Source organism: Alligator mississippiensis, chromosome 13 (assembly GCF_030867095.1).
Source record: "Alligator mississippiensis isolate rAllMis1 chromosome 13, rAllMis1, whole genome shotgun sequence".
Lineage (NCBI taxonomy): Eukaryota > Metazoa > Chordata > Crocodylia > Alligatoridae > Alligator > Alligator mississippiensis.
In genome coordinates, this window is record NC_081836.1 from 54,910,120 (window position 1) to 54,937,185 (window position 27,066).

Genomic DNA, 27,066 nt, shown 5'->3' on the forward strand with positions numbered 1-27,066 from the left:
GCTGGTCTGCATTTGCCTGGAGTCAATGGGTGTAGAAATGGTTGCCCTCCCACCCTTGCTCTGCTGGGAGGCAGGGGGCTATGCAGTGGATAAGCTAGGTTAGGCATGCGAGTGCAAAGAGAAAGGGATCGATCCAAATACCATCCAGGGACCAAGCCACAAGGGTGACTGAGCTCTGCCTGCCACCTGTCCCCTTAGCGGCTTTGCTCACCCTTGCAGGACAGAGCGAGGCTGGAAGGGAGTAATTTCCAAGTGAGCTGCGTTGTGCCTGAGCTGGCTTTGTGCAGCTGCCTCCTGAGTTGTGTGGGACACTGCCCTCACGCCACCTGCACCTGCAGCGTCTCCAGGGCATGGTGCCATCCTCGTCCCCTTTGGATCCATGTGCACTTTAGGTTGTTGGTGTTGGACTCAGGAGCAGGGGGAAGGCAGAAGGGGTATGCCGAGTGCGTCCAGCATGCAGTGAGGGCCTGAGGCCTGGTCCCTTCCACCAGTGGCTGTGCAGGTCCAGGCAGGCAGGGCTGCGTGATGGATTGGATGTTGCTTTTATAATTGAACTGAGTCAGAAATTGTTTGCAAGGCAATAAGAAGGGCCTTGGCTTCCACCTCCATTCATTTAATTCAATGAGAGGTAGGTGCAGCCTCCGGTGACTTGCCTCACGGCTTCGGTGATCCCATCTGACCTACAGCACCGGGACGTATATAACCATCCCTACCCGGCAGCGACAGCTTAACGGCATCAGCTGCTGGCAGGGTCACTGTGAGCAAACACTCTGTGTGGATGTGGGTACAGCAGCCTGGAAGATTTACTGCTAGGAACAGCTGCAGGTCTCCCTGATGATGGAGGTGCCCGTAGGCGTGGGGCTGTCTATTGTAATCTGCAGTTAAGCTCTTGCTTTTGGAAGGATCAACATCATAAATCTTGGCTGTGCTGTGCTGGGGGTGCAGCAGGGAGCTTGGGGGAGTAGGGAAGGGCCAGGGCCAGGGCCTCCTGCCTGGGCACAGCTTGGCATTGGAGGGGCCCACATGCCCAGGTCCTTAGCCCCTGGGGAATTTGAATTTGGGGCCCTTGGTGCTTCACAAGGCATTGCTCTCCAGGCCTGCAAAGACAGAGGCTGTGGTTGTACAGCCAGTTCTTGCTGCTGGCTTGTCCCCACGCAGCAGTGCATGACTGGGGGAATTTGTCCTTTGGCCAGCTGCTGTCCAAGCCTGGTGCAGAGGCCACCAAGCCCCTTAGACGCGCTCGGAGCGGGGCAGCACCTCCCAGGCTGCTGTGATAATCCTCCCATAGGCCTCCCATGCGCTGCCTGCACGCTGACCTAGCCACTCTGTGAACAGCCTTGCAGGGGACGACTCTGCTCCCTGTTCCCAAGCCTTTCCCTGCAGGCAGCAGCTGTCGCCTCGCTGCCCTGAGTCACTGGAGAGGCACTGTACATTCCTTGTACCTCTGGCCCTGCGGTGCCCTCCCTCAGTCTTCCAGGCTCACGCAGGCAGGGATGGGACTGAGCAGCCTCCTGCGTTGCTCTCATAGGGCAGAGGCAGGTAGCGCCTCCTGTACCCAAGGCCCCTGTTTCCCCCTGGGAGCAGCTGGGCTCCTGCCCCGCACCTCCCCAGCTGCTGCGTTGCTCCTGGCCCCCAGGAGGTCTGCAGGCAGGACTGGCTCCCCCGCGCTCCGTTTATGAGTGGAGATGAGAATAATAGCACTCATCAAATATGCATGGGGTAGCAGCAGCAGCCGGCACAGCCACCAGGCCAAGGACGTGGTCCCCCGGCACCGGTGGCTCACGTGCCTTGCCAAGAGCAGCTCCCCGGGGCTGCGGCCTGAGCAACCCAGGGATGTACAGAGCCAGAGACCCCAGTGGCCGGCGGGTGAGAAGCTAGGCAGACCCAGGTGAGTGCTGGAGCTGTTTGGGGAGGGGGGGCCTGGCATTAGGCTGTGCAGCAGGACAGTGTGGATGGATTGGAGGCTTTGCTCAGTCCCAGGTTGGCGGATGAGCTCGGTGCTTCGCGCTGGGCAGGACTGGGGTATGAGGGCCCTGTACAGGTGCCCAGCAGCCTGCCACGCGGCCCTCTGCCCAGCAGCTCCCTGCTGTGAGCTTCCCCAAGAGGCCTGGCTTTGCTAGGGAAGGAACCTGGAAGCCTGCAACAGGCAGCGCAACCTCCCCACATCCCCCGAGACCAGCGTGGGGGACGCTGAGAAGCCCCTCTATAGAGACCCAGCAACATTATCCCAGATGTCGGTGCCAGCTGTCGCGGCCGAGTCCCAGGCCACTCCAGGGCCCAGGCAGGTACCGGGGTTGGGGGGAGTCGGCTGCTCTCTAGGACAAAGGCAGCCGCTCCCTGTGCCATCCCTGCCCCTCCATTGCACAGGGGCAGAGGGAGCAGAGGGGCCTCCTGCCTGTAACCCGACACGCTGGCTGCACACGCTGCAGGCGCAGGGAGTGCCAACGCCCAGCAACACCTGCAAGCAGGTAGCACATGGAGGATGCCCCGCCGGGCATGGTGCGAGCCAGAGCTGTGGGTCCTGCCCACGGGGGAAAGTACCAGCCGTGGGGTGCTGGTGCAGTCCTGCCCAGGCGCAGGGCACGGCACAGCTCGGTTTAGCCCCTTACCCTGTGCCCCATGGTTTTCACTTGGGGCTGCTGGGGCACGTGGGGTCGGGGCTCACGTTTGCTTCCTGCAAGGCTGTGCTTGTCCTGGTTGCCCAGGAGCCCCGCTAGCAGGAGGGTGGAGCCGACTGGAGCTGGGGGTTGCTCCCCGGGGTTATTGCTGTCTCAGGGCAGTTCTTCCTGGGGGGGTGGTTGTAGCTCCAAGGTGCCCCTCCCTGTCGGGGTGTGGGGAGATTGGGGTTTCTGGGCGTTTGTGCAACCCTCATGCCGGCGGGTGTGACTAACTGCACGGCAGGGAGGCTCGAGCCCAGACAGCGACAGGTGCAGCTGGGGCTCAGGTTGCACACGCTGGTGAACTGAAGTGGCACCGGGAGGCCAGACTTGACTAGGGGGTCCTTCCCAGAGAAGGGCACAGGCCCGTGCAGAGGGGATAGGCAGAGGCTGTTTGACCCCTCCGGTTGTTGCTCCGGGCTGCCCAGGGCTGGGAGAGCTGCTCCGGCATCTGCCTGCCCCGCTCTGTCCAGCTGAATCTTCCCCCGTCAGGTGAATCAGCACTAGAAGTGCCCCTCAAACCATGGCCCCTGCATGGCCCTGGCTCTCCACGGTCCCCACCATGCCCTGCTCCCCCAAGGGGCTGCCTGTGCCCAGCCCCGGACCCCAATGCCTTTGCCCCAGGGTGTGAGCAGGCGCTGGGAGCTGCGTCTGTGCTGGACAGGTTCTCAGTGCTACTGTGGGTGGAGGTCCCAGAGCCGCCCTGGGCACCTCTGCTGCTCCGATGCCCGATGCCCTGGGTGCCCTGGCACTGCCACTGTTGCTGCCTGGGATGGGGTGGGAGCTGTGGTACCCTTCGTAACTCCCATGCGCGTGGAAACCGTGGTGGCAAAAGATGCCTGGATGGGCACTGTCGCGTGTGCACAGCGTGTGTGCAACCGGTGTGCGTGGGTCCCTGCCCCCGCCTCGCTGGGCACTGGGGCCTCTGTACCAGCCACTCACTCCCCATGCCCCCGGCAGCAATGTTTCCTCCTTATCAAGGACAACAGCAGCTCTTCTGGGCAAAGCCATGGCAATGCGCCCTGTGTTGCTGCACCCGGTACCTCTGGCTTCCCTCCTTGCCGCTCCCTGGGCCGCCTGGCCATGGCTGAGCCCTCGGGGCAGCCCGGGTTGCCATGCACCCCTATATGAGAGAGCTATTTAGGGGATCTGTCTGCACAGGCAGTGAATAGGAAAGGAGCTGCTCACCAGTACGGCCCAGATCCAGTGTCCGGTGCCAGAGAGGAGGTCCGGAAAGCTGCAGGCATCGCTGCTGGAGAAGAACCAGCCCTGAAGGCATTTGCTTGGGATTTCCACGAGGGCCTGCAGCTTTCTGGGGACCCTGACTACCCCAGCCTGGGTTGTGCCGGGATTTCCTGCCACCCCTTGGTGAAAATCTAGGTGTGCGGGGATAATCTCGTGGCCCCGCAGAACAAGCTAAAGGAGCACAGAGCTGCTCCTGGTAAAGGGTGTTTTCCCCAAATCCTGACTGCAGCAGGGCAGCGGGTGCAAATGGGTGAAGGGGAGCTGGTTGGTGGCTGAATGTGAAATACTGGAGGGGGCAGCTGGAGACATCCAAGGGGCACAGTCCCGCAGCTACGGGGTAGGTGACAGTGGCAGAAAGATTGCCCATGTCCCCTTGACTCTGCCCTTTTGTGCGTCTGAGCTTGGACGTGGTCTTCACAGGAAGCTCTCGGGTCTTGTGCATGCGCAGATCTTGGCTGTCAGCCCTCGTCCCCCTGCTTCACCTGGGGCAGGTTCGGGTGCTGCCGGGGTCTGGGCACCAGGCCTTGTAGCCGTGCAGCAGGGTTGGCTGTGCAGGTCTAGGAACAGGTCAGACAAGGACTTCTCTGGGACGGGGTGGGTGCGGACTGACCTCCGTCTTGGGTGCAAGTCCTTTCCTTGCGGTTTAACTCGGCTCTCGGGGCGGCGGAGGCTCCTGGCTCTGTGCCCTCCAGGGTTGCATGGGGCCCTCGTCTCCGTGGGCTCCTCTTGCTGGCGGGGGAAGCCGCTGCGACGCAGGGACCTAGAGCGTTTGTGCAGGTGAATGCAGGCGGCCGCTGCTCGCAGGTGCTTTAATCCTCAGCTGCGCTGCTCGGAGAGCTGTGGGGGACCTGCCTCAAGCATCTGCCGGTGGCTGCCGTCAGATACAGGATGCTGGCGGTGGGTCCGATCCAGCCTGGCAGTCCCTGCGGTGCTGAGCCCCTAGGCAAGGTGCTGCCCTCTAATCCACGTGAGGGCGGTGGATCCCGGGCAGGCTCTGGGCAGGGCTGGGGGTGTCATGCCACGCACACAGCTTGGCAGGAGCTTTGTCTCTGTGATTTACGCCCTGCAGCGCTGACGCCAGCGCCGCCTTTCAGCCCCAGAGCTGGCGATGGTTGCACCGGCCCGGGGGATTAGACCTGTTGGAAGGGAAGCAACAGAGCTGAGGGGTGGGCACAGCCGGGGGGCAGAAGCTGGCACTGGAGGGGACCCCAAGTGAGGGGCTTCCCTCTCCCTGCTGCTCACCCGGGGCTTGCGGCTGCTGCTTGCTGTCTTGGCTTCGGGGCAGGTTTTGCTCCGCTCGTGGGCTCCAGTTTGCCTGCAGTCGCCATGGGAATGTGGTGCCCATCTCCAGGGCTCGGTGCCGGGGGCCCATAGGATCTGATTGCAGAAGGTAAGCCTTGTTGCTCCCACGGGGATAGAGATGCTCTGCTGCGGGGTGTGGGCAAAGGGGCAGCTCCCTCGCAGCAATCGATAGGCAACAGCTGGATGGCCGGACACATGAGGGGTCTGGACCGGATGGGGAGTGAGGGGGTGTCTGTTCTCCGGTAGCAGGGGGTCACCCAAGGATGGCAGTGCAGCTACAGCCATCGGTCACTAGGCAAGAGGCCATTATTTGATGGAGATATTGCTCAGGTCTGCATCTGGCCGTGGCACAGCCCCACGGAGCCTGGGAAGGTGGGCAGCAGAGACGGCAGCGTGCTGGGTGCAAGAGGATCGTGTTAGTGATGGGGGGTATCACCCGGACTGTGCACAACAACATCCCGGGAGGACTAGCCGATGATTGAAAAGGCTCCTGCTTTGATTTCAGCCCAGCCTCGAGCAGCCCCCAGCGGCCTCCTGGGATGGGGAGCTCAGATAAAGGTGCCCCAAGCTCTCTGTGCATTGAGGCCGGGTTGTAAAACCCGTGTTTCCAGGCTAGGACGTCACCGCTGCTCTCCGATGAGGTTGTCCCTGTTCTCTCCGTGGTAGGATGGTCGTGGATGGGGAAGCCGAGGGCGGTCACACGCGTGTGTGTGGGTGGCCTGGAGTGGAGCGGGGCAGCGGTGCCTGCTGCGTGTGTCAGGCGCCAGCAGCATAACTGTGGAAAGCATCGCTGGATACCAGACCCCGGAGGGCAGACGCCAAAGGCAACCCCAGCAGCGCTGTGCCGAGAGCTGGCTCCAGTTTGGAGCAGGACGGGGGGCAGACGGGGTGCCCCGGGGCTGGGCGGGATGGCTGCTCTCCAGCGAGGCAGCCACGCCGTTCCCGCGGCTTGTCCCCAGCGGCAGAGACACAGACGGATTAGCCTCCCCTTGTAACTGGGATACCAGCACCAGGCAACGTGCTCGCGTTGCGGGCAGACCAAACCCGCCCCTCTGGTTAGCCAAGTAGATGCTGGCGCCGGGAGCTATTTGATTGCAGCATCAACAGCTTGGGCTGTCGGTCAGACAGCGCCCAGCACCCGAGTGCCAGCTGGGCCCTGGGCGTCTGGGACATCATTATTGATGGTCACTCGTACGGCGCCGGGCACCCAGACTGTCACAAGTCGATTGACTCTGTGGCCAATAGATGTCACCATCTCTCCGTGCAGACACAGACATCAGGGGCTTATTCCTTTGCATCCTTCAGCGTGGCTCCTGGATGCTTCCCCTCCGCTGGATTTGTAGCTCCTCCTGAGAGCTGCTGGGTTCCTGCCTTCTTCCCTCCTTCGGGGGCTGACGTTGGCTCGTGCTGTGGAGTTAAACCTTGGTGGTACCTGGCATCTCACACAGGGTGTCCCTCTCCTCTCCCAGCCCTGGGGAAGGTGCTTGGTGCCCCAGAGCCGGTCTGACGTCTCTGCCAGCCATGCAGTGATGTTACCAAACACATCCTACTTCTCACGGGAGCAGGGACAGACTCGTGCTGTTGTAACCTCGGTGCACGGGCTGCTAAAAGGGGTCGGACCCACTCACATGCTGTCTGGGGGGCTCCATCCCCTCTCTACCACCAGGCCAGCCAGGGACCCGGTCCAGCTCCCTGCTGGGTGCTCTCAGACTGCAGGTGTTTTTGGAGCATCCTTAAAACCAGCCTTGTATCACACCCAGCTCCTTTGTCAGTGCCAGCAGTGCTTGTCCAGTGCCAGCAGCAGCCACGGAGGGCAGCCCGGGGGTCCCAGGCCTGGCAGGGCTTTGCTGGGCTAGGGGCTCATAAGGAAAAAGCAGGAGCGCAGTTCACCCGGGAGCACAACTGAGAGGGAATCAGCGGCATGTGCAGAGCTTGCCCGAGAGAGGTGAAGTCTCTGCATTCAGCCCATGCCCCGGGAGTTCCCGCGCTGCCCGCAGGGCCAGCGAGCATGCACAGAGTTTTCCAGGGGTAACAGCACCTCCTTGCACCAGCCAGGCAAACACGCCTGTCTCAGGCACCGTGCATGCACACACGGCCCCGTGCAGCCCCACGTCACCCGCTTGGGCACATGCCTTGCTATAAACACCTGGGCAGCATGCGGGTGATCGTGCGTTCACTGCCCACCCCGGGCTAGCTCTGCAGGGATCTTGTCTTCCCAGCTCCAGTCTCGTGGGTTTAGCAAAGTCGCTGGGTCCGTGTCCCCAGGCTCAGGCACTGGGCAGATGCTTGTTGTGGTGGCCAGCGATCAGCCACGGTGTCCCCTGGTGGGATCAGCACAAGGGGCCTGGCTTTGCCCTGTGGTTTGTCTTCTTCATGCTCCTCCAGTAGTTCCCCGCTGCTGCCCTCCTGCTCTGCTGTCCCCGAGGCAGGCGGAGGTGGCTAATCTTGGCTGTGGCCTGACTCTCTAGGATGGATGGTGCCGGTCTGGCTAAACCAGTAGGTCCCTGACCTCTGCTCTGCCTGACTTCCCAGCAGCAATGAGCAGGGCTGGATTTGACTGCAGCTGTCACTGCCCCAAGGTCACACTCGCCCCCAGGGCCTGGACAGCCTCTCCTGGCCTCATGGGACTTGGCCAGCACATGACACGAGGGTCCCCTGCTCAGGTAAATGCAACTTTGCACCAAGCCAGCTGCATCCGTGGGGTCTTTCTTCTCGTGGCTGGAGTGACCTACAAAGGGTGGGTCCCCAGCGTGGTCACAGCAGCTCTCCTGACTGTGAAAGGCACAGCAGAAAGGCCAGTAGAGGTGAAAGGCACCTAGGAGGAAGGCCCGACGCCCTGCATTCGGGTACGTCATGCACAGGCCATTTGTGGAGAGTGGGGACCTCGCCCTCTAGGAAGGCTGGTCACCACCCAGCTTGACCATGTTGTCCTCTAGGTTGTTCTTGGTTCCTTGTGGCCTTGGTGGGGGGCGCTGGCCAGAGCCGGCGGCCAAGATCCCCTCTACGTCTTTGCTTTCTGGTTGCTCCTTTGGAAAAGTCTCGGAGTCGAGCCGGTGCAGCCCACCTGCATTATTCATACAGCCATGAGCCCAGGAGATATGGTTACAGTGCCTCAGCACAGCCACAACAACTTGACGTCTGAACGCCGGTGTCCTTGCAGAAAGGCAGCAAGCGCCTTGTGGGATGGGCTGAGGAGTCCTGGCCGGGGGGACGCTGGGGGGCTCCAAGGCACGAGAGGCGACGGCTGTCCCAGAGGGACGAGGACCAGGTTGGCCTGAGGATGCTCTGAAGAGGCCGCGGCTCTCGGGGGAAGGTGTCGCCACCGGCCAGGCGGCGCATTAGCATTTGCAAGTGAATGAAGAAGGTCAGTGCCAGAAGAGCACAGCCCGGGCTGGGGAGCATGGACGGTGCCTGCCTTGCTGGGACCCCACAAAGGTAAAGCAAGCCAAGCCCCCGTGTCCTGCTGCCGCTCCAGCGCGATGCAGAAAAGGCGCCGTCCTCTTGCTGCTAGAGAAACCATCCGAGCGGCTCGCGGAGGCATCTGCACAGCATGAGCGTGGGGCTTTGAACCCTCGTCCCCATCTCCTCTGCTCAAGGGAGGGGTAGGGGCAGGGGCGACCTCCCGCATCGACGCGGCTCGAAACCGCCCCCCTGCTTGGGCGACGTATGGGGAGGCCGTGCCTGGGGACTGGAGCATGAACCCGCGACAGCCCCAACATGGCCGGCAAAAAAGGCAAGGAGGAGAGCAAGGAAGCGAAAGCCGATGCCAAAGGGGGCAAAGGGAAGGAGTCGGCCAAGGGCAAAGGGAAGAAGGGGAAGAAGGATGAGGTCGATGAGCCGGAGGAGGCGTCGGACACCGAGCTGACGAAGGGCGATGCCGCGGAGGGGGATGAAGGAGAGGCAGAGGCGGCGCCGGAGGAAGTGGCCGAGGAAGCAGTGGAGGAAGTGGAGGAGGACCCGAAAAAGAAGAAAGGGAAGGACAAAAAGGGAGCAGCTGCCAAAGCTGGCGGCAAGAAGGTGGGCAAGGGGAAGAAGGGGCAGGTGGAAGAGGAGGGCAAGGAGGGGGCCAAGCCAGAAGATGACTCCGATAAGAAGACGAAGAAGAAAGGTGCCTCCCAGCCGGCCGATGCCAAGGGGAAGAAGGGGGCCAAGAAAGGTTTCGGCAAAGGCCAGCTGAAAGGGGCTGGCAAGGGGGCGAAGGAGGAGGCCGCGCCGGCGAAGGAGGAGGCTGAGCCAGCCCAGGAGGAGGCCGCGCTGAAGCCGAAGAGGAGCCTGAAAAGCACGTCCAAGCTCTTCCTGGGTTTCAAGAAGAAGGGGCCGAAGCCCTCCAAGAAGGGCCAGTTCAAAAACGCCTCCCGGTTCTTCTGGGGGCTGAACAAAAGCAGCACGAAGAAGAGGAGGAAGGCCAAGAACAAGGCGGTGCTGAAATCCACCTCCAACCTGATGGTGCGTTTTAAGGGCCTGGGGAAGAAGCAGAAAGAAGAACCTGGCAGCAGCCCAAAGAAACCTTCCTACCTGCTGATTAAGCTGGGAGGGAAAGCTGAGGAGGGCGCCGGGTCCTCTGGCAGCCCGCTCCCTCCTGCAACAAAGGAGAAATTCAAGCCCCGAGCTCAGATCCTGAGCAAAGTGTCCGCCGCCACTAGCTGGCTGACCAGAAAGTTCCTCTTCAAGCAGGACGACCGGCTTTCCTACCAGGAGAGGTCCGCCAAGCAGCTCCGCCTGTCTCGCATCGGAGCCAAGAAGCTCCCCATCACCTCCGAAGAAGAGCTCGCGAGGCACCGGGCCAGCCTGCACAGTTTTTTGGGAGGGCAGAGTCTCTCCGGGCCCGGGGGAGAGCACTACGGTCACCAGCCAGGTTTGGGACAAGGCGGGCTCGGCCGGCCGCCCTCCAAGCACTACATGCATTGCGGGGCGAGCGGGTATGAGGACTTCCCAGAGCCCTCGCCATACCACGGCTACCGCCAAGGAGCAGGCGGCTCCTACAGCCCCCCGGTGCCGTATGGCTACCCGGAGGAGGAGAGCTACTTCCAGGCACCGGGCAGCTATGGGGACAGGTATGGAGGGGCCTCGAATTTTGAGACCTACCCAGATGAGGAGGTGGAAGACGAGTACGGGCTGTGCCCGCAAGGCGGGGAGTATTACAACGACCCCCTGCAGAACCAGTATGGCTATGACGAGTATGAAGACCAGAGCGCCCCGGCCCCGGCCCGCTACTCCCTGTACGAGCCCTACGACCACGACGGGGGCGACGTGGACTACTACGAGGACCAGACGGGGCTGGACGGCTACTACGAGGACCAGTACGGTGCCCCCAGCGGGCTTTACAGCCCAGGGGCCGAGGAAGCGGGGTACCCGGACGACGACTACCCTCCGCGTGAAATGGGTTACGATGACTACGCGTGGGCGCCTCACGCTCAGGCTTCCTACAACCCTTACGCCTACCCCTTGGACGACATCCTGGAGATGGAGGAGCTGGAGGAGGCGGAGAACGGGAACGGGGATTATCCCTTCTTCGATGAGCAGGGCCCCGAGGACGCGCTGCCCTCCCGGCTGCCGTTGAACAGGCAGCTCCGGCTCTTCCCCAGGCCGCAGGTGAAGCTGTTTGGCCAAGACAAGCTGGACGTCACCCTCCCTCCATCCCCGCACCTGCAGCAAGAGGAGGACACCTACAACCCCTATGAGCCGCGTGCCTCACCGTTTGGCCCGTTCGGGGGCCAACCGGGCAGCTTGCAGGGCATGCAGGCTCCCGACACGCCGGCCAGGCAATACGGGAGCAGCCCCCTGGGCCAATTCTTACTGAAGTCCCTCTCCCAGCCGAAACCCATCCTAAAGCACCGGGCGCCTGAGGCGAAGGAGAGGCCCCCCACGCCAGCTCCCTTCCGGCGGGTGGTCTCCTCACTGTTTGCTCAGAGGCAGGCGCCGTCCCCGCAACCCTCGGCCAGACCGAGCACCACGTCTTCCCCCAAGCCAGGCCGGTCGCCGTTGGCTCAGCTCTCGGTGAGGCGGTTCGACATCCCCCAGGACGACCCGCCGTCCCCGCGCCGGGAGCCGGCCTACAAGCGGTTTGGCCACAAACTGGCCGGCATGGGGGCCCTGGACCCGCCGCTGAGAAAATTTGGGCACAGCAATAATAACAACTCCCAGCGGCTTTCCCCGCAGCCTGCCCGGCAGAGCGAGGCACGCTCCCCATCGCCAGAGTCCAGCTCCAGGACGCAGCCGGGACCCCGCGGCCCCCCTCCATCCCTGCGCTCCCTTGTGTGGACCGCGGGCTCCTCTGCTGCCCCTTCTCCCTCGTTGAGTGGGGCAATGCCGATGGGGGCCAGAGACAGGGCGTCCTCCTTCTGCGCCTTGTGGGGGCCCAACCCCACCGGCACCGGGCCCCCGGCACGGAGAGACTCCACCTTCCCGTCCGCGTCAGCTCATGACCGTTTCATGAGCCAGCGCGTCTCCTCCCCGCGGCCCGCGCCGAGGCATGCCAGCAGCCTGCGGCGCAACGGGCAGGCGCCACTCAAAACCGGCTTGCTGCGTTTCGCCGCGGACGCGCTCAGCTCGGGCTTCCCGGTTGCCTCCGCTCCGTCTCTCCTGCGCCAACGGCAGTCCGGGTCCTTTCCTGCCGCGGGAAGGAGCATGAGCCACGCGTCGCTGCTCCCCCAAGCGTGGAACAGGCAGACGGAGCCCCCCACCAAGGCGGTGAAGCCCGTCATAAGGAGCCAGTTCATGAAGCAGCTGGGCCGCCCGCCCGGCTCCCTGTCTCCCCGGGAGCTTGGCAGGACCCCCTCCCCGCAGATGCTGGCGGGTCAAGGCGGCCGGCACGTTACCATCCAGGAGGCTCCCAAGTCGGCCCACGCGTGGGTGCCCGCCGTCCTGGAAGACTACGGGCCCACCGGCAGCAAGGCCTCCGTGAGGGATGGAGAGGTGGTCCCGAGGGCCTGGGACGTGCTGCGGGCGGCCGACGCGGACCCCACCACGCACAACCCCTTTCTGCAGCAGGACGGGCAGCCCCGGGTGAGCCGGGGTGCAGAGCCCAGCGGCTCGGCAGGCAGCGGGAACCCCTTCGTGAAGCGGTTTGGGCAGCTGAGTGCCAGCTCCCCTCGGCACTTGAGGTGTCCCCCCGCACAGGGACCCTCTCAGAAGCCAGCGTCCCCCACACCATCGCCCAGGCACGGTCAAGCCTTCAGTTGGGCCCCCTCCGTGCCAGAGGACTACGAGCCGCCGGGCGTGTACGTGAACGAGGACCTGCTGACGGACGAGGGCGCGGGGCGGTACGCGGTGGTGACGCCGCAGATCCAGCGGCTGAGCTCCTTCCAGCGGGTGTCTCACCGCTACAAGCAGCACTGGTCCAACCAGCACACGGTGCACATCCGCGAGATGCCCAGCGTCTGGTGCTCGGAGAGCGGCGTCCGCCACCTGCCCGGCGAGACCCGCCGGTGGGCCAGCCAGCGAGGAGGAGGAGGAGGAGGAGGAAGGGGTGGCCGAGGGGGCACCGCATCTGGACACCTGACTCGCCATGCCTCGCTGCCCGCTCGGAGAGATGGAAGCCGCTGGCCCATGGTCATTGGGGGCAAGAGGCTGGCCTGGGCCAAGAAGGTAATATTGGTGCCACTTGTGGGGTGCAGTGAGGGCAAGCTTCAGCCTCAGGGCTTTGCCCTGGAAGGGTCCCCGGGGGTGTGCACTGATTCAGTGCCAGCCAACATCCATGATGGGGGAGTGTAAACTCCCAGGGGCTGGGATCAGCCCTTGTGCTGATGCGTGAGTCACGGGGGCGCGGTGGCAGAGCCTCCGCACTACGCTCAGCAGTGTTGGAGGCAATGGTGCACGCTATGCATTGCTCAGAGGGGCGGCCGGTCGCTCTGTGAAGCCGGCAGGCAAGAGCCCAACCAGCCCAGCAAGCGCTGGCTGCTCCCAAAAGCCCCGAGCCCTCCCCACGGCTGTGGGGGCAGCGGTGGCATCCAGGACACACGGTTACCGGGAGACACATGACCTCTGTCCTAGGTGTGGAACAACAGCACCGAATGCAAATGCGGGGACCTGATCTCCGGGCAGGCGCTGCGCTGGAACAGGAGAGTTTTAATTAGAGAGGCTAGGACGACTCTTGGCAGGCGCGGGCTGGCAGGGATCGCGTGCACCCCCTCCCCCCCAGCCCGCCTCGCCTTGTGCTGGGATACGCTTACCTGGGCGCTGCCTGCCCGGCCCCAGCCGGCGCGGGCTGGACTCCCTCCAGGTGGCTCCTGTGGTCATTGAAACACTCCCGTGGTTACTGCCTGGCCTTGCGAAGCCACTGACTCTTAGTTACTTTGGCTTTTCAGAGAGGAGCCTGCGCTCCCTGGTTCGCCCGTGGCTTCAGCCGAGGCTGCTGGAGGCATTTAGGGCCCTTTAGACAGAGCGCAAGGGAAAGGGCCAAAGGGTGTGACCCAGCGGGGAGAGGAGAGCCACAGGCCCTTGGCTCCCAGGGGCTCCCGCACCTGCAGCATGGCCTGTCTGTGCCGTGCCCAGCTCCGTGCTCGCGTGTGCAGTGTCGAGGACCAACACGGTGCGGGGAAGAGCCCTGGCTGGGCTGGATGCAGCACCCCGGGCTTCAACCCCTTGGGCAGTGCCCTGCCTTCTTCCTGCCCAGCCCCTTGGTGGGGTTCATTCTCCCCCTCTGGTTGTGTCTTCCCGCAGGGGTTGCTACAGAGCACCCCACCCCACCCCCAGCTCTGCACCCTCAGTTTGCCCCGCCGGGGAGCAGCAGCTGTTGGAGCGCAGCACCGAGTCGTGGCCGGCTCACCCCCCCACCTGGCCCATGGCCCCTCTTGTAACAGCTTGTCTCACTGTCCATGCGCAGATGCACGCTATCCGCCACCTGCCCTACCTGTTCCGGGAGTGCCGGGAAGAGGATGGTGTGGAGGACATGACACAGCTGGAGTGAGTGACGGGCGGGTGCAGGTGGCTGGCTCCCAGTGGGGACACGGGGCCCGGGGTGCAAGCCTGGGAGCTGTCGGGGCTACGGCAATGTGACAGCTCTGCCCCCCATCTCCTGTGTGATCCTGGACACATCACAGCCCTCTCCCCCCAGCCCCCACGTGCCTTGTTTATTGACATTGCAAGCGCCGTGGGCAGAGGCGCCTCTCCCTGCATCTATGTACAGCACCGTGCACGGTGGCATCCCCAGGCACCAACTTGCAGACACAGTCCTCCCGCTGCTGTGAATAGCTTCTGCAGATACACGGCAGCTCCTCTGACCCCCTAGAAGATGCCACCAGCCTCTCTGGCGGTCTCCGCTTGCCACCACCTGCCTGGGGTGGATTCCCTCGCCCCCACCTGGGTAGCCGTGAGCTGAGCCCAGGTGCCTGGGTTCCTGCCTATAGGGTTTTCCAGCCATCAGCTGCCTTTGCCGGGGGCAACAACTGGTCTGTGCTCTGTTGCAGGGACCTGCAGGAGTTCGTGGTGCTGTATAACATCAGGAAGAGGTTTGAGCACGAGCTGATCTACGTACGTTCCCAGCAGCGGGAGGGACTCGGAGCTTTGTACGGGGCCCTGCAGTGTCTCCTGGAGGGGCCTGGCCCTGCTGGTGGTTGCTTCCCCCAGATCCGTGTGTTGGGTGGGGGTTGAGGTCAGGACACCTGGGTTCTCAGCCTGTTTTACCCCAGGACACTTGGGTTTTGGCCCCATTCTGTTTCCGCTTGCTGTTCAGTGCCGTGTGTCTCTGTTGGGGAGGATGCTCCCCAGAGAGGTGCCGGGGATCAGGGGAGTCCTTCTGGCCTTGCATGCAACCCTCGATCATCCTTCCTGGCTTGGGAGCTCAGCTCGCCCCTACACCTCCTCTTCCCTGGTGCAGCGCCCAGACCACTCCACTAACCAGCTCTCCCTCTGCACCCCCTCTTCCACCAACAGACCTATATTGGAAGCATCTTGGTGTCCGTGAACCCCTACAAGATGTACAACATCTACGGGACAGACCAGGTGCTGCAGTATGAAGGGAAGGCACTGGGCGAGAACCCGCCGTAAGTACTTCTAGCTGGCATGGGCCCGGGGGCTGGACACAAACCCGCCTGGTTTCTCACAGCTGCTTCTGAGCCGAGACGGCTGTGGTGCACTATAGAGCTGAGCACCCTGCTTCAACCTGAGCTCAGGCTGTCGTGACTGGGGACCCGGGCCTAGGAGCCGTGGCTCCTGAGTGCAATCCTTGCTCTGCCCAGGGAGCTGGCATCCAGCTGCTGGGATGCTCCGTGAGTCCTGGCAATGGTGCTGGGGACACTAGTGGGTGGGTGACTTGCTGTTGGTCCCTGCATGGATAACTAAAGCACGGACCATGTGGGCGGCTAGAACCGGAGAAAGAGGGCGACCAGGGAGATGGCGCTGGCGTGGCTCCAAGCAGTGGAGGGTCTGTGGGCAAGGAGGGGAGGCTGATGGGACCCTGCAGAGCAAGAGTGTTTTAGCCTGCGCAATCCCACATCTGGCTTCCCTTTCACAGGCATCTCTTTGCTATTGCAAACGTCGCCTACAGCAAAGTGATGGATGCCAAACGCAACCAGTGTATTATCATCAGGTGAGAGCCCGCGGCCAGGCCCTGCTCTCTGCTGCGTGCGAGGGCCACGGGCCCCTTCCTCTCTGAGAGGGGGTCCCTGTGGGGCTGGGTCGGGGCTGGTTGGCAGTCTCTGCCATGCCATACCTGTTCTGCAGCAGGATGGGAGATGCTCCTCCCTGGCCTGCCCCGCTGGCATCTTCACCCAGCCCTGAGCTCATTCAGTTCGCAATGAAGTCACCCTTGGTCTGGGGTCTTTGCCCGTTGCAGTCAAGGGGACTTTGCTGTTGTTCCTATGGGAGTAGGGCCTGGTATCTTCGCCGAGCTCTGCCAGCCTGGCTCTGATCCTTCTCACATCTTTGCTTTCCAGTGGTGAAAGTGGCTCGGGCAAAACAGAAGCCACCAAGCTGATCCTGCGTTACCTGGCTGCGGTCAACAAGAAGCGCAGCGCAACACAGCAGGTACGGCCTTCCCGCCGGAGACCCCTGTTATCGCTGGGGGTGGGGGGTGTTTGACGTGGAGGTGCTGGCATTTTCCCCCGATATACCCAGAATGCACTGCAGGGGCCTTGCCCCAGGTATACGCAGCGTGCCCCCTTGGCACCCCTACCTGCTGGACGCCCGGCAGACGTGCCCGTCCCCCAGGTTCGTGTCTAACGCCAGTGGAGCTGGTACGTTCTCTCCAAGCGATGCAGGCTCCTCGCAGCCACTTCTCCCCAGGGCTTCCAGTTTTCTGCCCAACTGCACATCCTTGTGATGTGCTTGGGGTCTCCAGGCTCCATCCTCGCCTCATCCTCCATCCTGCCGCTGGTTCCCCCTGATGGAGCTGGGAGCTGTCCTTGGCAATGAGCAGCATCGCAGACCGGCTCAGCTCCATGGGGGCAGCAGGCCGGCTTCTGGTCCCTTGGAGCAAATCAGAGCTCTCAGCACGTGCGGTGCCTCACCTGCCCCTCGCTGCCTGCGTGCTACTGACCCTGCTCCCATTGCTCCCCTGCTTCCTGCCGGCTCCTCTAGATAAAGGTACACGGTTGTGCGTGCGGCGCTGCATGGCCTGCCGTGTCTTCTCCCCGGGGCTCAGTCCTGCTGCTCTGCTCTCAGAGGGGCTGGCAGCCTGGAGCCCTGTGCATGGTTTTGCAGTGAATAACTTCTTGCTGGCCGTATGTGGCCCTTTGCTCATCTTTCCTGCCTTCAGCCATAAGCAGGGGGGAGCTACAGACCCCAACACCCTTTCAACCAGCTGAGACCCCTATGACCCCCTTCATTACCCAGCCATGGGCTCCTGGCACTGTGCGAGCTGCTGCTGCTGTGTCTGATTAGGAGGTGGCTGCATTCACCTCCTCCCTCTGCAAAGCTCTGTGGGGATTGCTTGACTAGAAGAACTCAAAGGAGCGAAATCCAGGTCCCTTCTCGCTCCAGCTCAGCTCCACGTGCAGCACAGAGGCACCGTTTAATCAGGAGATCCCAAAGAGAGGTTGCCACGGGCTGAGGTCTCCTATCCCTGAGCACCGTGGGTGGCTGATTTCCACCCCGAAGCTGAGGGTGGGAACCCTCTTGGAGCCCTGATGGACGGGCCAAGGCTGCAGGCACCAGCTTGCTGGCAGCCCCTCCAAGTCCCGGACAGGGCCAGGCCTCGGCATGGCAGGAGGTGAGTGGCCAGGTCCCTCGGCCAGGAGCCTGCCCCAAAGAGCTGACAGCTCCCCCGCCACCAGTGACTTCTCTGTTGCATGTTTCCAGCTTGGGTTTGACGTGGCTTGGCTCCGTGTTTCACCCGGTCTCCCTGGGTGTCCCGTGAGTCCATTGATCGCGTGGGGGCTGTGGCCATGTACTCTTGCACCTAATGACAGCTTTGCACCGTTGTGGAAGTCAGTGCCAGGGCAAGGGCTGGGCCTGGGGATGGAGACATCACCTCCACCCCAGCCCTGGGGAGCTGAGGGTGTTATCACCTTGCTGCCGGTTGCTCGGTTGTGTTGAGGAGGGACCCGTTGCCCAGGGTCCTGGCTTCGTCCCCAGGCTGACCGGCCCTTTCCGTTCTCTCCGTCTGGCGGGGCAGATCCTGGAAGCGACGCCCTTGCTGGAATCCTTCGGAAATGCCAAAACCGTGAGGAACGACAACTCCAGCAGGTTTGGGAAATTTGTGGAAATCTTTCTGGAGGAGTAAGTAACACCAAGCCGGCACGCCACGCCTTGCCCCTTCCCTTCCTCATGTTGCGCGTGTCCCACCCTGCCCCCCCACGTGACCCCACAGGCCCCCCACCCTGGTCCCACCTCTGTGCTGCCACGTTGCGACCTCGGTAGGTCCCCTCGGGTGACGTGGCTTCTCGTTTCCCGTTCCCCTCCGAAGGGCAGGGCCATTGCGCTACGCGGGCTCCATCCCGGTGGGCAGTGGCTGCCCCTTTGTGTCCTTGCCCCTGGAGCAGCTGCTTGATCAAGCCCACAATGCTGGGCCAGCTGCTCAGCCATGGTGGTGACTTCTGCCTGTAGCTGGGTGACTGGCCACAGGCCCGCACAGTCGCTGGCTCTGCAGAGGCAGCTGTGATGATGGCATGAGCCGCTGCCCTGGGCAATATCCCTGCTCCTTGGCTCTGCCATCCCAGGTGACACAGATCCATCCCAGGCCTGGTGCCACCTCGCCAGCCTGCGGAGATCATGGTGGGCATGAAGGGCTTTAAATGGGGATAGCATGTAAATAGCTGCCCCCCCCCACATAAGGCAGGGGCTTCTTGGCCTTTTAGATCTGCCTCCTTTCTCATCGGTCCTTCTACCCAGCCTGGGAATGCAGCCGCGGTAGTGTCCTTCTGTCGGTCTCTCCATCCGTTTGGACACTGGCCACCTCACTGAATGCATGGGTGCAGGGGGCTCAAACACCATTGTAGCCTTCTCGGGCTGGAGGGGACCTCTTGGGTCGCTAGTCCAAGCCCTTGTGTGGATGCAGGGTGCGCTGATCCCGTGTCAGCCCAGCTGACGCCTGTACAAAGCAGAGGAGTCTCCGTCTCTACCCATGGAGAACGGGAAGGCTCACTCTCAGGCCTGGCCCTCCTTGGCACCAGGCTTTAGCACAGGGGGTTTAACAGCCAGTCCCAGTGTGCCAGGCTGAGGTAGCCAGCCTGTGGTCTCTGCTGGCTGCGCAATGGCAGGGACCAAGCGGAGAGGCTACTCCTGGCTCTCCCTTGGCTGTGCTGGGGCCTGGGCAGGTGACCGCAATGCAGCTGGACAGCAGGCTGCTCCTCTCTGGGAGTCCAGAGCTCAGTGGATGAGGTCAAATGCCCGGACAGTGCCGGGCACAGGGGTGAGATGCCTGTGATCACTCTGGCAGGGGACTGAGCTGGTTGCTGCTTTGGGTTCAGGGAGGACATTCCTGTCTGGGCAGACCGTGGGCTGCTTCTGGCCCATGGAGCGGGTATGGGGGTAGGGTGGCGTGGGAGTGTCTCTCCCACCCAGGACCCTGTACTGGTGGCAGGCAGGGCGCGAGCAGACCCTGGCCCTTCCCTTGCTGTCGTCCGCCTATTGAGATGGCCAAGCCCAGACGCTAATCTTTGTCTCTCCCAGCGGCTTTATCTGTGGTGCCATAACCTCGCAGTACCTTCTTGAGAAATCAAGGATTGTGTTTCAGGTGAGTCCCCATGTCCCCCACCACCACCCCAAGGTCACCTTTGACGCTACCCCCATGCTTCCTCGGTCCATTGTGTCGTAGGCCAAAGACGAAAGGAACTATCACATATTCTACGAGATGCTGGCCGGCCTTCCTTCCCAGCAGAAGCAGCGATTCTTCCTGCAGGAAGCAGAAACGTACTACTATCTGAACCAGGTGGGCAGCCCCCAGCCACCAGGCTTCCCCACTGGACCTGGGAACGATGGTGCAAGGCCCTGTGCAAGCACGTTGGCGAAGCTGGTGCCCCCCACACTGACCCGACAAGCTAGCAGGCGATCCTGCCCGGCGATGCCTTTCTGCAGCTGGCACAAGGTCCCTGCCCTTGTGACATCCGGGTTGCTTTGCTCACCAGATCAGGCTCCCAGGACCCTGGTGCTGGGTCCAGTTTCTGTGCCTGGTTTGCACAGCGAGGCCTCACATGGAGCACTGTGTCTAGCTTTGAGCGATGCTCTTCAAGGGTGTTGTAGATAAACTGGAAGGAGGCCAGTGGAGAGCAACAGGAATGCAGCCGGGAAACATGATGCACAAGGAAAGGTTGGCAGGACTGGGATTATTTAGTTTGGAGAAGAAAGGACAGAGGGGGGATTTGATAACAGGCTTCAAATACAAAAGGGTTATCCTATGATCCCTACTGACTTCCTGCCCCTGGGGCAGGGGGCTGGACTCAGTGATCCTCCGGGGTCCCTTCCAGCCCCAATGTCTATGAAATCTTATTATAAAGAGGGTGGTGGTAGTCTATTCTCCCCATCTCCAGGGGACAGGAGAAGCATTGCAACCAGGGGGAGATGGAGGTGGAATAACAGGAAGAACTTTCTCACCGTAAGGGAGCTTCCCTAGAGAGGCTCCTTGGAAGCTGTTATGAGCATCTTAGACAGACCTTTGTCTGGGACAGTTTTGACCAGGCTGACCCTGCTGTTAGCAGGGGGTTAGGCTAGAGATGGCCTCCCAAGACCCCTGCCAGCCCCCCGTCCTCTGCTGTAAACCTGTGCAGGGAGGTAACTGCGAGATCTCCGGCAAGAACGATGCCGAGGATTTCCGGCGGTTGGTGACGTCCATGGAGAACCTGAACTTCAGCATCGAGGACCAGAACAGCATCTTCCGCATCCTGTCTTCCATCCTCCACCTGGGGAACGTCTACTTTGAGAAATACGAGGTAATCGGCTCTGGGCGCGGAGCCGCGCAGGGGCCCGGGAGGCAGAGATGATGTTGGCAGTCTCCGAGACGTGCCCTGTAGTGTGAGACACCCCCATGCTGTGACCCCCCCCACAGCAGCAAGGGCAGATGTGGCTCAGGGTTGAACCCAGGCCTCAATATTTCCCTTTCCTGGAGTGTCTTGTCCCCAAACACTGCTGACGCTGTGGCCAGATTCATGGAGGTATCAGGGCAAGCCAAAGGATTTCCCAGGGAGCTCTGTGCTGTGACTTCGGCCGTGGGCTGGCACAAATCAGCAGAGCCCAAGTGACATCAGTGGAGCTGCATTGGTCCGCTGCTGCTGGGGGTGTGGGGCCGTGCTCCTGCAGAGATGGGAATGCACCCCTGTGTGCAGTGCTCCGGGCTTTCCCGGAGCCTGGCCCGCGGCGTCCCACCCCAGCACCTGCTGCGTTGCAGACGGACTGCCAGGAGGTCGCGTCGGTCGTGAGCGCGAAGGAGATCCTCACAGTGGCCGAGCTGCTGCAAGTCTCGCCGGAGGGGTTGGAAAGAGCCATCACCTTCAAAGTGACGGTAAGAGGCTGCAGAGTGCCTGGCTGGGCAGAGGTGGGTGCTGCCATGGGGAGGAGATGGACAACAGGGTCAGGTCCTGCCCACCTCCAGCTAGTTCTCCTCTGCCCTGGTGCATGGGATGGGATTTCCCACATCCTCTTTCATTTGCCACCACTGGAGGCAGATGTGTGGCCCCATGCTTAGGTGCTTAGGTTCATGCCACTTGGGGAGCTTGCTGCACCTGGCAGCACCCGCCAGCCTGCCTTGCTGCCTCCTAAACTGGCCACATAGTCATCTCAGTGCAGCAGACCGGCTCGTTAGCACGGGGCAGGCTCGTTGGCCCTGTCAGCTGGTTGAAGCGGCAGTGTGGGTGGTGAGGTACTGCACGCGTGGAGCCTACATCTCCCATGGAGAATCACTGCCCTCAATCTGCTGGCAACACTCTTAGCAATGCAGCCCAGGATGCCGGTAGCCTTCTTGGCAACAAGGGCACACTTCTGGCTCCTATTCCTATTTCCCTTTGCCCACTTCCACCTCGTCCCTCTGCACCTCTCGGCCCCCTCAGCTCAGTCTCTGCCAGGCTGCGGGGCAGCGCTCGTGGAGGGGGTGGCCTGGGCTGGTCGTGCCCGTGGCCGTGCTGGTCTCAGCGCTGGTTTGTCTCTTCACCTCTCCCCCAGGAGACGCTGAGGGAGAAGATTTACACCCCGCTCACTGTTGAAAGTGCTGTTGATGCCAGGTAACAGGACGCCATGGTGGTGGTGATGGGCTGGGGGGAGGTTGGGATCTATACAGCATGGCAGATCCCTTAGCAGAGCAGGCTTTGAAATGGTTGTCTCCTTCGAAACAGGCGTCTCATGTCTAGGCTCATGTCCTAACCACTGGGCTGTTCCTCCTCCCCCCACCCTGGTGAAGGCCATATCCCATATCCCACACTTGTAGCAATGCCACACTTTTGGCACTGCCACCACCCCTCCTTGGAAGACCCTGGATTCAACCTGGTGCACAAGCAGGGCATCCTCTCCTTGTGCCCCTGCCCCATGCCAGAGATGCACTGAGAGCACCTTTCCAGTTTGGGCGCCAAGCCACAAGGACTGCTGAGCTTCTCTCTCTGCACCATCCAGGGCTCAGGATGGAGCTAGAAATGGATGGAGCCTGCAGGCCTGCTTTGCTGGTCTGCCTCCAGCCACGTGGGAAAATATGAGCAGCTCAGGCACATAATCACTTGCCTCCTTTTCCTCTAGAGAGGAAAAATTAAGTGTGGCATGACAAAGCATCTGACAGAAAGCTGCTTTCTACAAAAGCCAGTTAAGTCTCTGTAGTGCCAGCCTGGGGGGGAAAAACAAGGGCTTGCTGGTGGAAATCAGGGAAAAGGAGACAAATGAAGCCAGTGGATGCTCTGGCCCAGGGCGCTCTGCAGTGCATGTGGCTGGGGTTAGAGCTGTCTGCCTGCCAGGTGAATATAGGTGTCCTGGGTACATGGCTTGGGGCACCCGGCTGCCCTTTGCTGGGCACCAGCAATTTCCATCACCTTACTGATAGAAATAAGGACTCCAAACCAGCTTGAATGCTGCTGAGATGCTTTGCCACAGTTTAGCCAGGTCCCATACGAAGCCAGGACAGATTGGGAGGTGATGTTGGGTGGGAGTGAGTGCTGCCAGGTGCCTGGAGTGGCTGGCACTGAGCCTGGCAGCTCGCATGCTCTCCTGTCTCCCAGCAGCTGTGCTTATCTTGTCTCTCTTCCAGAGACGCCATTGCCAAGATATTGTACTCCCTGCTCTTCAGCTGGCTTACAGACAGGACCAACAAGCTGGTCTACCCCAAGCAGGAGGCTCTCTCCATTGCCATCCTGGATATCTACGGGTTTGAGGTGAGCCCGGCTCCAGCCCAGTCCTGACAGGTCCGGGTGGTGCACAGAGCACCATGAGGGATGCTAGGCGTAGCCGTGGGGGCTCTGGAGCATTTCCCACTGCTGCAGATGGGAGCCTGACACAGGGGAGCCCCATAGGTGCGGATGTGTGCTGCAGGGCGCTCTGACACTGGGGCGGCTGGCAGCCGCAGCGTGGCTTGGAGGAAAGAGGGATGGAAATCAAGGACCTTGCGAACACAAGAGACAGGTTATAATTCCCCTCCCTGCCCACACAACATCTCCAGCTATAGACACCTCTTCTGTGGCTTCCACGGCTTTACCCTCCTGCTTTCCCCAGTGGCCCCAGAGTCTGTTTCACTCACCTGTTTCCTAATGTGTGGCCTAGTGTGGCCCTAGTCCAGGGGTGGGCAAAATGCGGCCCACGGGCCAGATGCGGCCCGCCAGGCCATTCCATCTGGCCCGCACGACTCCGAAAAAATTTAGAAAATTAATATTTATCTGCCCCGGCTGCCTGTCATGCGGCCCTCGAAGGCTTGCCAAAACTCAGTAAGTGGCCCTCTGCCCAAAATAATTGCCCGCCCCTGCCCTAGTTATTACAAAGGATCCACGTCCATCGCTCCCCCATCCTGGAGGTCCGAGCAGCAAGTCCAGGGCCTGCTTGTGCTTTGCAATAGATAGCGTTGTGCGCGCACACACACATGCACACACACACAAATGAACCCCTAACCCAGGCCAGATCCCCAGCTGGTGTCAGTCTGAGCTGCTGCATTACCTGCAACAGAGCTGGACTGGTTTTGCCAGCAGAGACCTGCCCCATCTCTTGTCTCAGTATAAGGCTTGTGCCCCCACCCCCTGCCAGGTTCTGTCCTTTTAATCCAAGACCAGCCTGGGGTCTCTCTGCACCGGGGACTGGCCAGCAGCTGTGGGCTGCTTGGGAGGGCTGGTGGATTTGGCTGCCTGAGGCAGGCTGCTTGCCCCAGCCTAGACCCAAAGTATCAAACTGCAGGAAGCAGGTTTCTCCCCTGGGGTTTTTGCAGGTCCCAAAATGGCATCTGCCCAACAGAGCGTGTGTAGGCTCCAGGCTCTCCCCCTTCCCTCCCAGCTCAGTGAGACACCCTGATCCATCCCCGGCTCAGCCCAGCCCTTGCCATCCCATCAGATCTTCCCATCACCATTCTCTCCCTAACAAGTAGCATCCTTTGCTCCCCCAGTCCTGGGCCTTTGCTTGAGAGAGACAGCCAGTAGCAAAGAGTGATACCCTCTGGCACGGCTGTTCTACAGACAGCCCCCCCGGGAACCCGCAGACACATGCGGCTTCGGCTGAAGCCAAACCCAAGTGGAAAGTCTGCAGGCTGCCTCCGTTGTCCTGCAACACTCTCCATACCCCATGTGTCCTTTCCCCAGGATCTCAACTTCAACAGCTTCGAGCAGCTGTGCATCAATTATGCAAACGAGTATCTGCAGTTCTTCTTCAACAAGATCGTCTTCAAGGAGGAGCAGGTGGGTGGGGGAAGCAGCTTGGCACCTTGGCAGTGCCTGGCCCATCGCTTGCCACGCTTGAAGGGCACAGGCGTTACCAAGCCTCAGAGCTGGCAGGGCGAGCCGGGGGGTTATCAGGCCTCTCGTTCTCTGCTAGCCTGTGATTGTTCCCCAAGACCTTACAATCGTGGGGCTGCTTCTGGGCGGTTTATCCCAGGATGGCCTGTGTCGAGGGGCAGCAGCCTGCTGATCGGCTCTGAAACCGCGTGGCCTTGGGTGCCCTCTCTGCAGGAGGAGTATATCCGGGAGCAGCTGGAGTGGAGGGAGATCTCCTTCAATGACAACCAGCCCTGCATTGACCTCATCGCCCAGAAGCCCCACGGGATTCTCCGGATCCTGGATGACCAGTGCTCTTTCCCTCAGGTAGCCCCAGTGCAGCGGGCTCAGTAACCATTGCTGTAGTTATTGCAAAGTGCCCAGGAAAAGGGGTCACATTTGTGCACCAGCAGCCATGGTAGGTACTGGCCTGAGCTGTAGGTTCTGGGTCTTACTTAATATGCTGTGATATCCTGGACACATCCCAGGCAGGCACCCAAGGCACCTAGTACAACCCCTTGCCTGAGGCAGGATCAGCCCCATCCAAAGCATCCCAGACAAATCCATTTTCTAACCCCTTAGTAAAACAATATGGTCAACCCTGGCACAGCACAAGACACAACACCTGAACCTGCCACAGGTAAAGCAAGGGGACCATGGCAGCCAAAGGGTGTTCATATATACCCAAGAGATCCCAGGAAGAGACCATGCCTGCCTGCAATAGAGGAAGGCAAACCCTTCCCTGCACAGTCTATACCAGCCTGACTGCAGGATAAAATTCCTTCATGACCCCAAGTATGATGTGGGTCGACCCCGAGTGGAAGGGCAAGAGCCTCTAGCCGGGCACCTCCAGCTTTAAGTCCCAGTAGGAGCATTGGCACAGCCCAGGTACCATCGCCAGCCTGGGCTGCAGCACCCCGTGCCTCTGAGGAAGGCTTAAACCCACTCTCCCTGCAACACGTAGAAACTGGGGGGAGAGGAGGGAATTCCCCCCCAGCCCCATGTGGCGACCAGCAGAAGCATGGGAAATACCCCTAGCAGAACAAGGTCTTCTGGGTCGTCTTCTGGCTGAATCCAGGCTTGCACGACTGTGTGTCTTAGACCCTGTGCTGCTAGAAGAGATTCTCCCGCAGCTCAAGGATGAGGGGGCAGTGCTTGGAGGGGAAGGCTTGTCCCTCTTCCAGAGCTTAGGACCCCAAACCCCTGATGCTCTCATCTTAGCCTTGTGCTGTAGCCACTACACCAGGCTCCTTCCAGCAAGGGGGACTCATCCCTGCTTTTAGGTTTCCTTTGCCAGCTCGACTCGCTCATCGCTGTGGTTTAAAGCCTCAGGCTGTCTGACAGTGCTATGCTTGGCTAGAGGGGGAGGCAGAGACCCCTTCCTGACCCCACAGCGATCAGCTGATGTGCCCTGAAGCCGGAGGATTGTTTTTCTAGCTTTAATTGAATGTAAATAGTTCACGCATCCCCCATGCTCAGAGACTCCCCAGCTCCATTTGTCCCACTGCCATAAACTCCACTGGGGCTGGTGAAGCAGCGATGCTGAGCTCATAGTGTGGGCTGGCTTTAACCCTGCGCACCCCTTTGCCCATTTCCAGTCCACAGACCACACCTTCCTCCAGAAGTGTCACTACCACCACGGCTCCAATGACTTGTACATCAAGCCAAAGATGCCTCTCCCTGAATTCACCATCCGACACTACGCTGGCAAAGTAACGTACCAGGTGAGCCACTGAGGCATGGAGATCTGGGCATCGGATCTGGGGCAGTGTCGGTACCAACCCGTTCTCTGCCTCTTCCCCTTGCTCAAGAACAGTGTGTGGCCACAAGAGGAGGGTGAGGGCACTAAATCCTAAGCCCCATCCTGCCCTGTGAGGGCTAGTAACCTGCTCTCTTCCAGGTGCACAAGTTCCTGGATAAAAACTACGATCACGTTCGCCAGGAAGTCCTGGACCTTTTCATCAACAGCAGAACCAAAGTAAGAGCAAACCCCAGCCCCTGGGGCCATCTGGACTGCCATGGCTGGGTGGGAGGGCTGTGGGTATGGAGGACTACCAGTTGCAGGGGTCCAGCAGAGCTGTCTTTTGAACATATGATTGCTACGATGGATGGAGTGACCCAGGTAGTGGTCACGTGCGCTGTTATGGGCTTCACCCCTGGGAAATCTGTTGGCACTGCATGTTGAAGAGCATGTTGTTGGCTTGCTGTTTGCCAAAGAAACATCTGGGGCATCATTTTTCCCTTCCCTGAGGCTGGGGCAGGATGAGATTTGCCTTGCTGCTAAAGTCCACACAAGAAGCTTAAGTGCTGGGAACAGACTGAGAGGGACAGATGCACCTGCCGTCTCACTTTTGGGGTGACCGGTGTGGTTTGTAGCTGGACCGGCTCTTCCCCAAGACAGTGCTCCTGGGTTGTGGGCTGTGAGGGGGCAGAAGAGGCCGCTGTAGCACTTGGGAGGGCATGCCCGTGCAGGTGTGAGAGGCATGTATTTTAACCATCCCCTGACTTTGGGTGCCCATGAGCTGTCCCTCTCTCATTGCGTGCAAGCCCTGAAATGCTCCAAGGGA

At 61.1% G+C, this 27,066-nt stretch overlaps 1 protein-coding gene across 1 annotated transcript in view; it reads left to right on the forward strand.

Annotated features, from left to right (window-relative positions):
* The first annotated feature begins 8,921 nt into the window (after window positions 1-8,921).
* MYO15A (myosin XVA) overlaps window positions 8,922-27,066 on the forward strand; it is a 52,888-nt gene continuing 34,743 nt past the window's right edge. Inside the window, exons 1-17 of the mRNA XM_059716775.1 lie at window positions 8,922-12,791; window positions 14,029-14,108; window positions 14,612-14,675; window positions 15,078-15,187; window positions 15,658-15,732; window positions 16,079-16,169; window positions 17,758-17,861; window positions 19,254-19,317; window positions 19,399-19,512; window positions 20,348-20,509; window positions 20,965-21,078; window positions 21,735-21,793; window positions 22,801-22,924; window positions 24,329-24,424; window positions 24,695-24,826; window positions 26,098-26,223; window positions 26,400-26,477. Coding sequence (XP_059572758.1) covers window positions 8,922-12,791; window positions 14,029-14,108; window positions 14,612-14,675; window positions 15,078-15,187; window positions 15,658-15,732; window positions 16,079-16,169; window positions 17,758-17,861; window positions 19,254-19,317; window positions 19,399-19,512; window positions 20,348-20,509; window positions 20,965-21,078; window positions 21,735-21,793; window positions 22,801-22,924; window positions 24,329-24,424; window positions 24,695-24,826; window positions 26,098-26,223; window positions 26,400-26,477 — 5,463 coding nt within the window. The remainder of the gene's footprint in view (window positions 12,792-14,028; window positions 14,109-14,611; window positions 14,676-15,077; window positions 15,188-15,657; window positions 15,733-16,078; window positions 16,170-17,757; window positions 17,862-19,253; window positions 19,318-19,398; window positions 19,513-20,347; window positions 20,510-20,964; window positions 21,079-21,734; window positions 21,794-22,800; window positions 22,925-24,328; window positions 24,425-24,694; window positions 24,827-26,097; window positions 26,224-26,399; window positions 26,478-27,066) is intronic.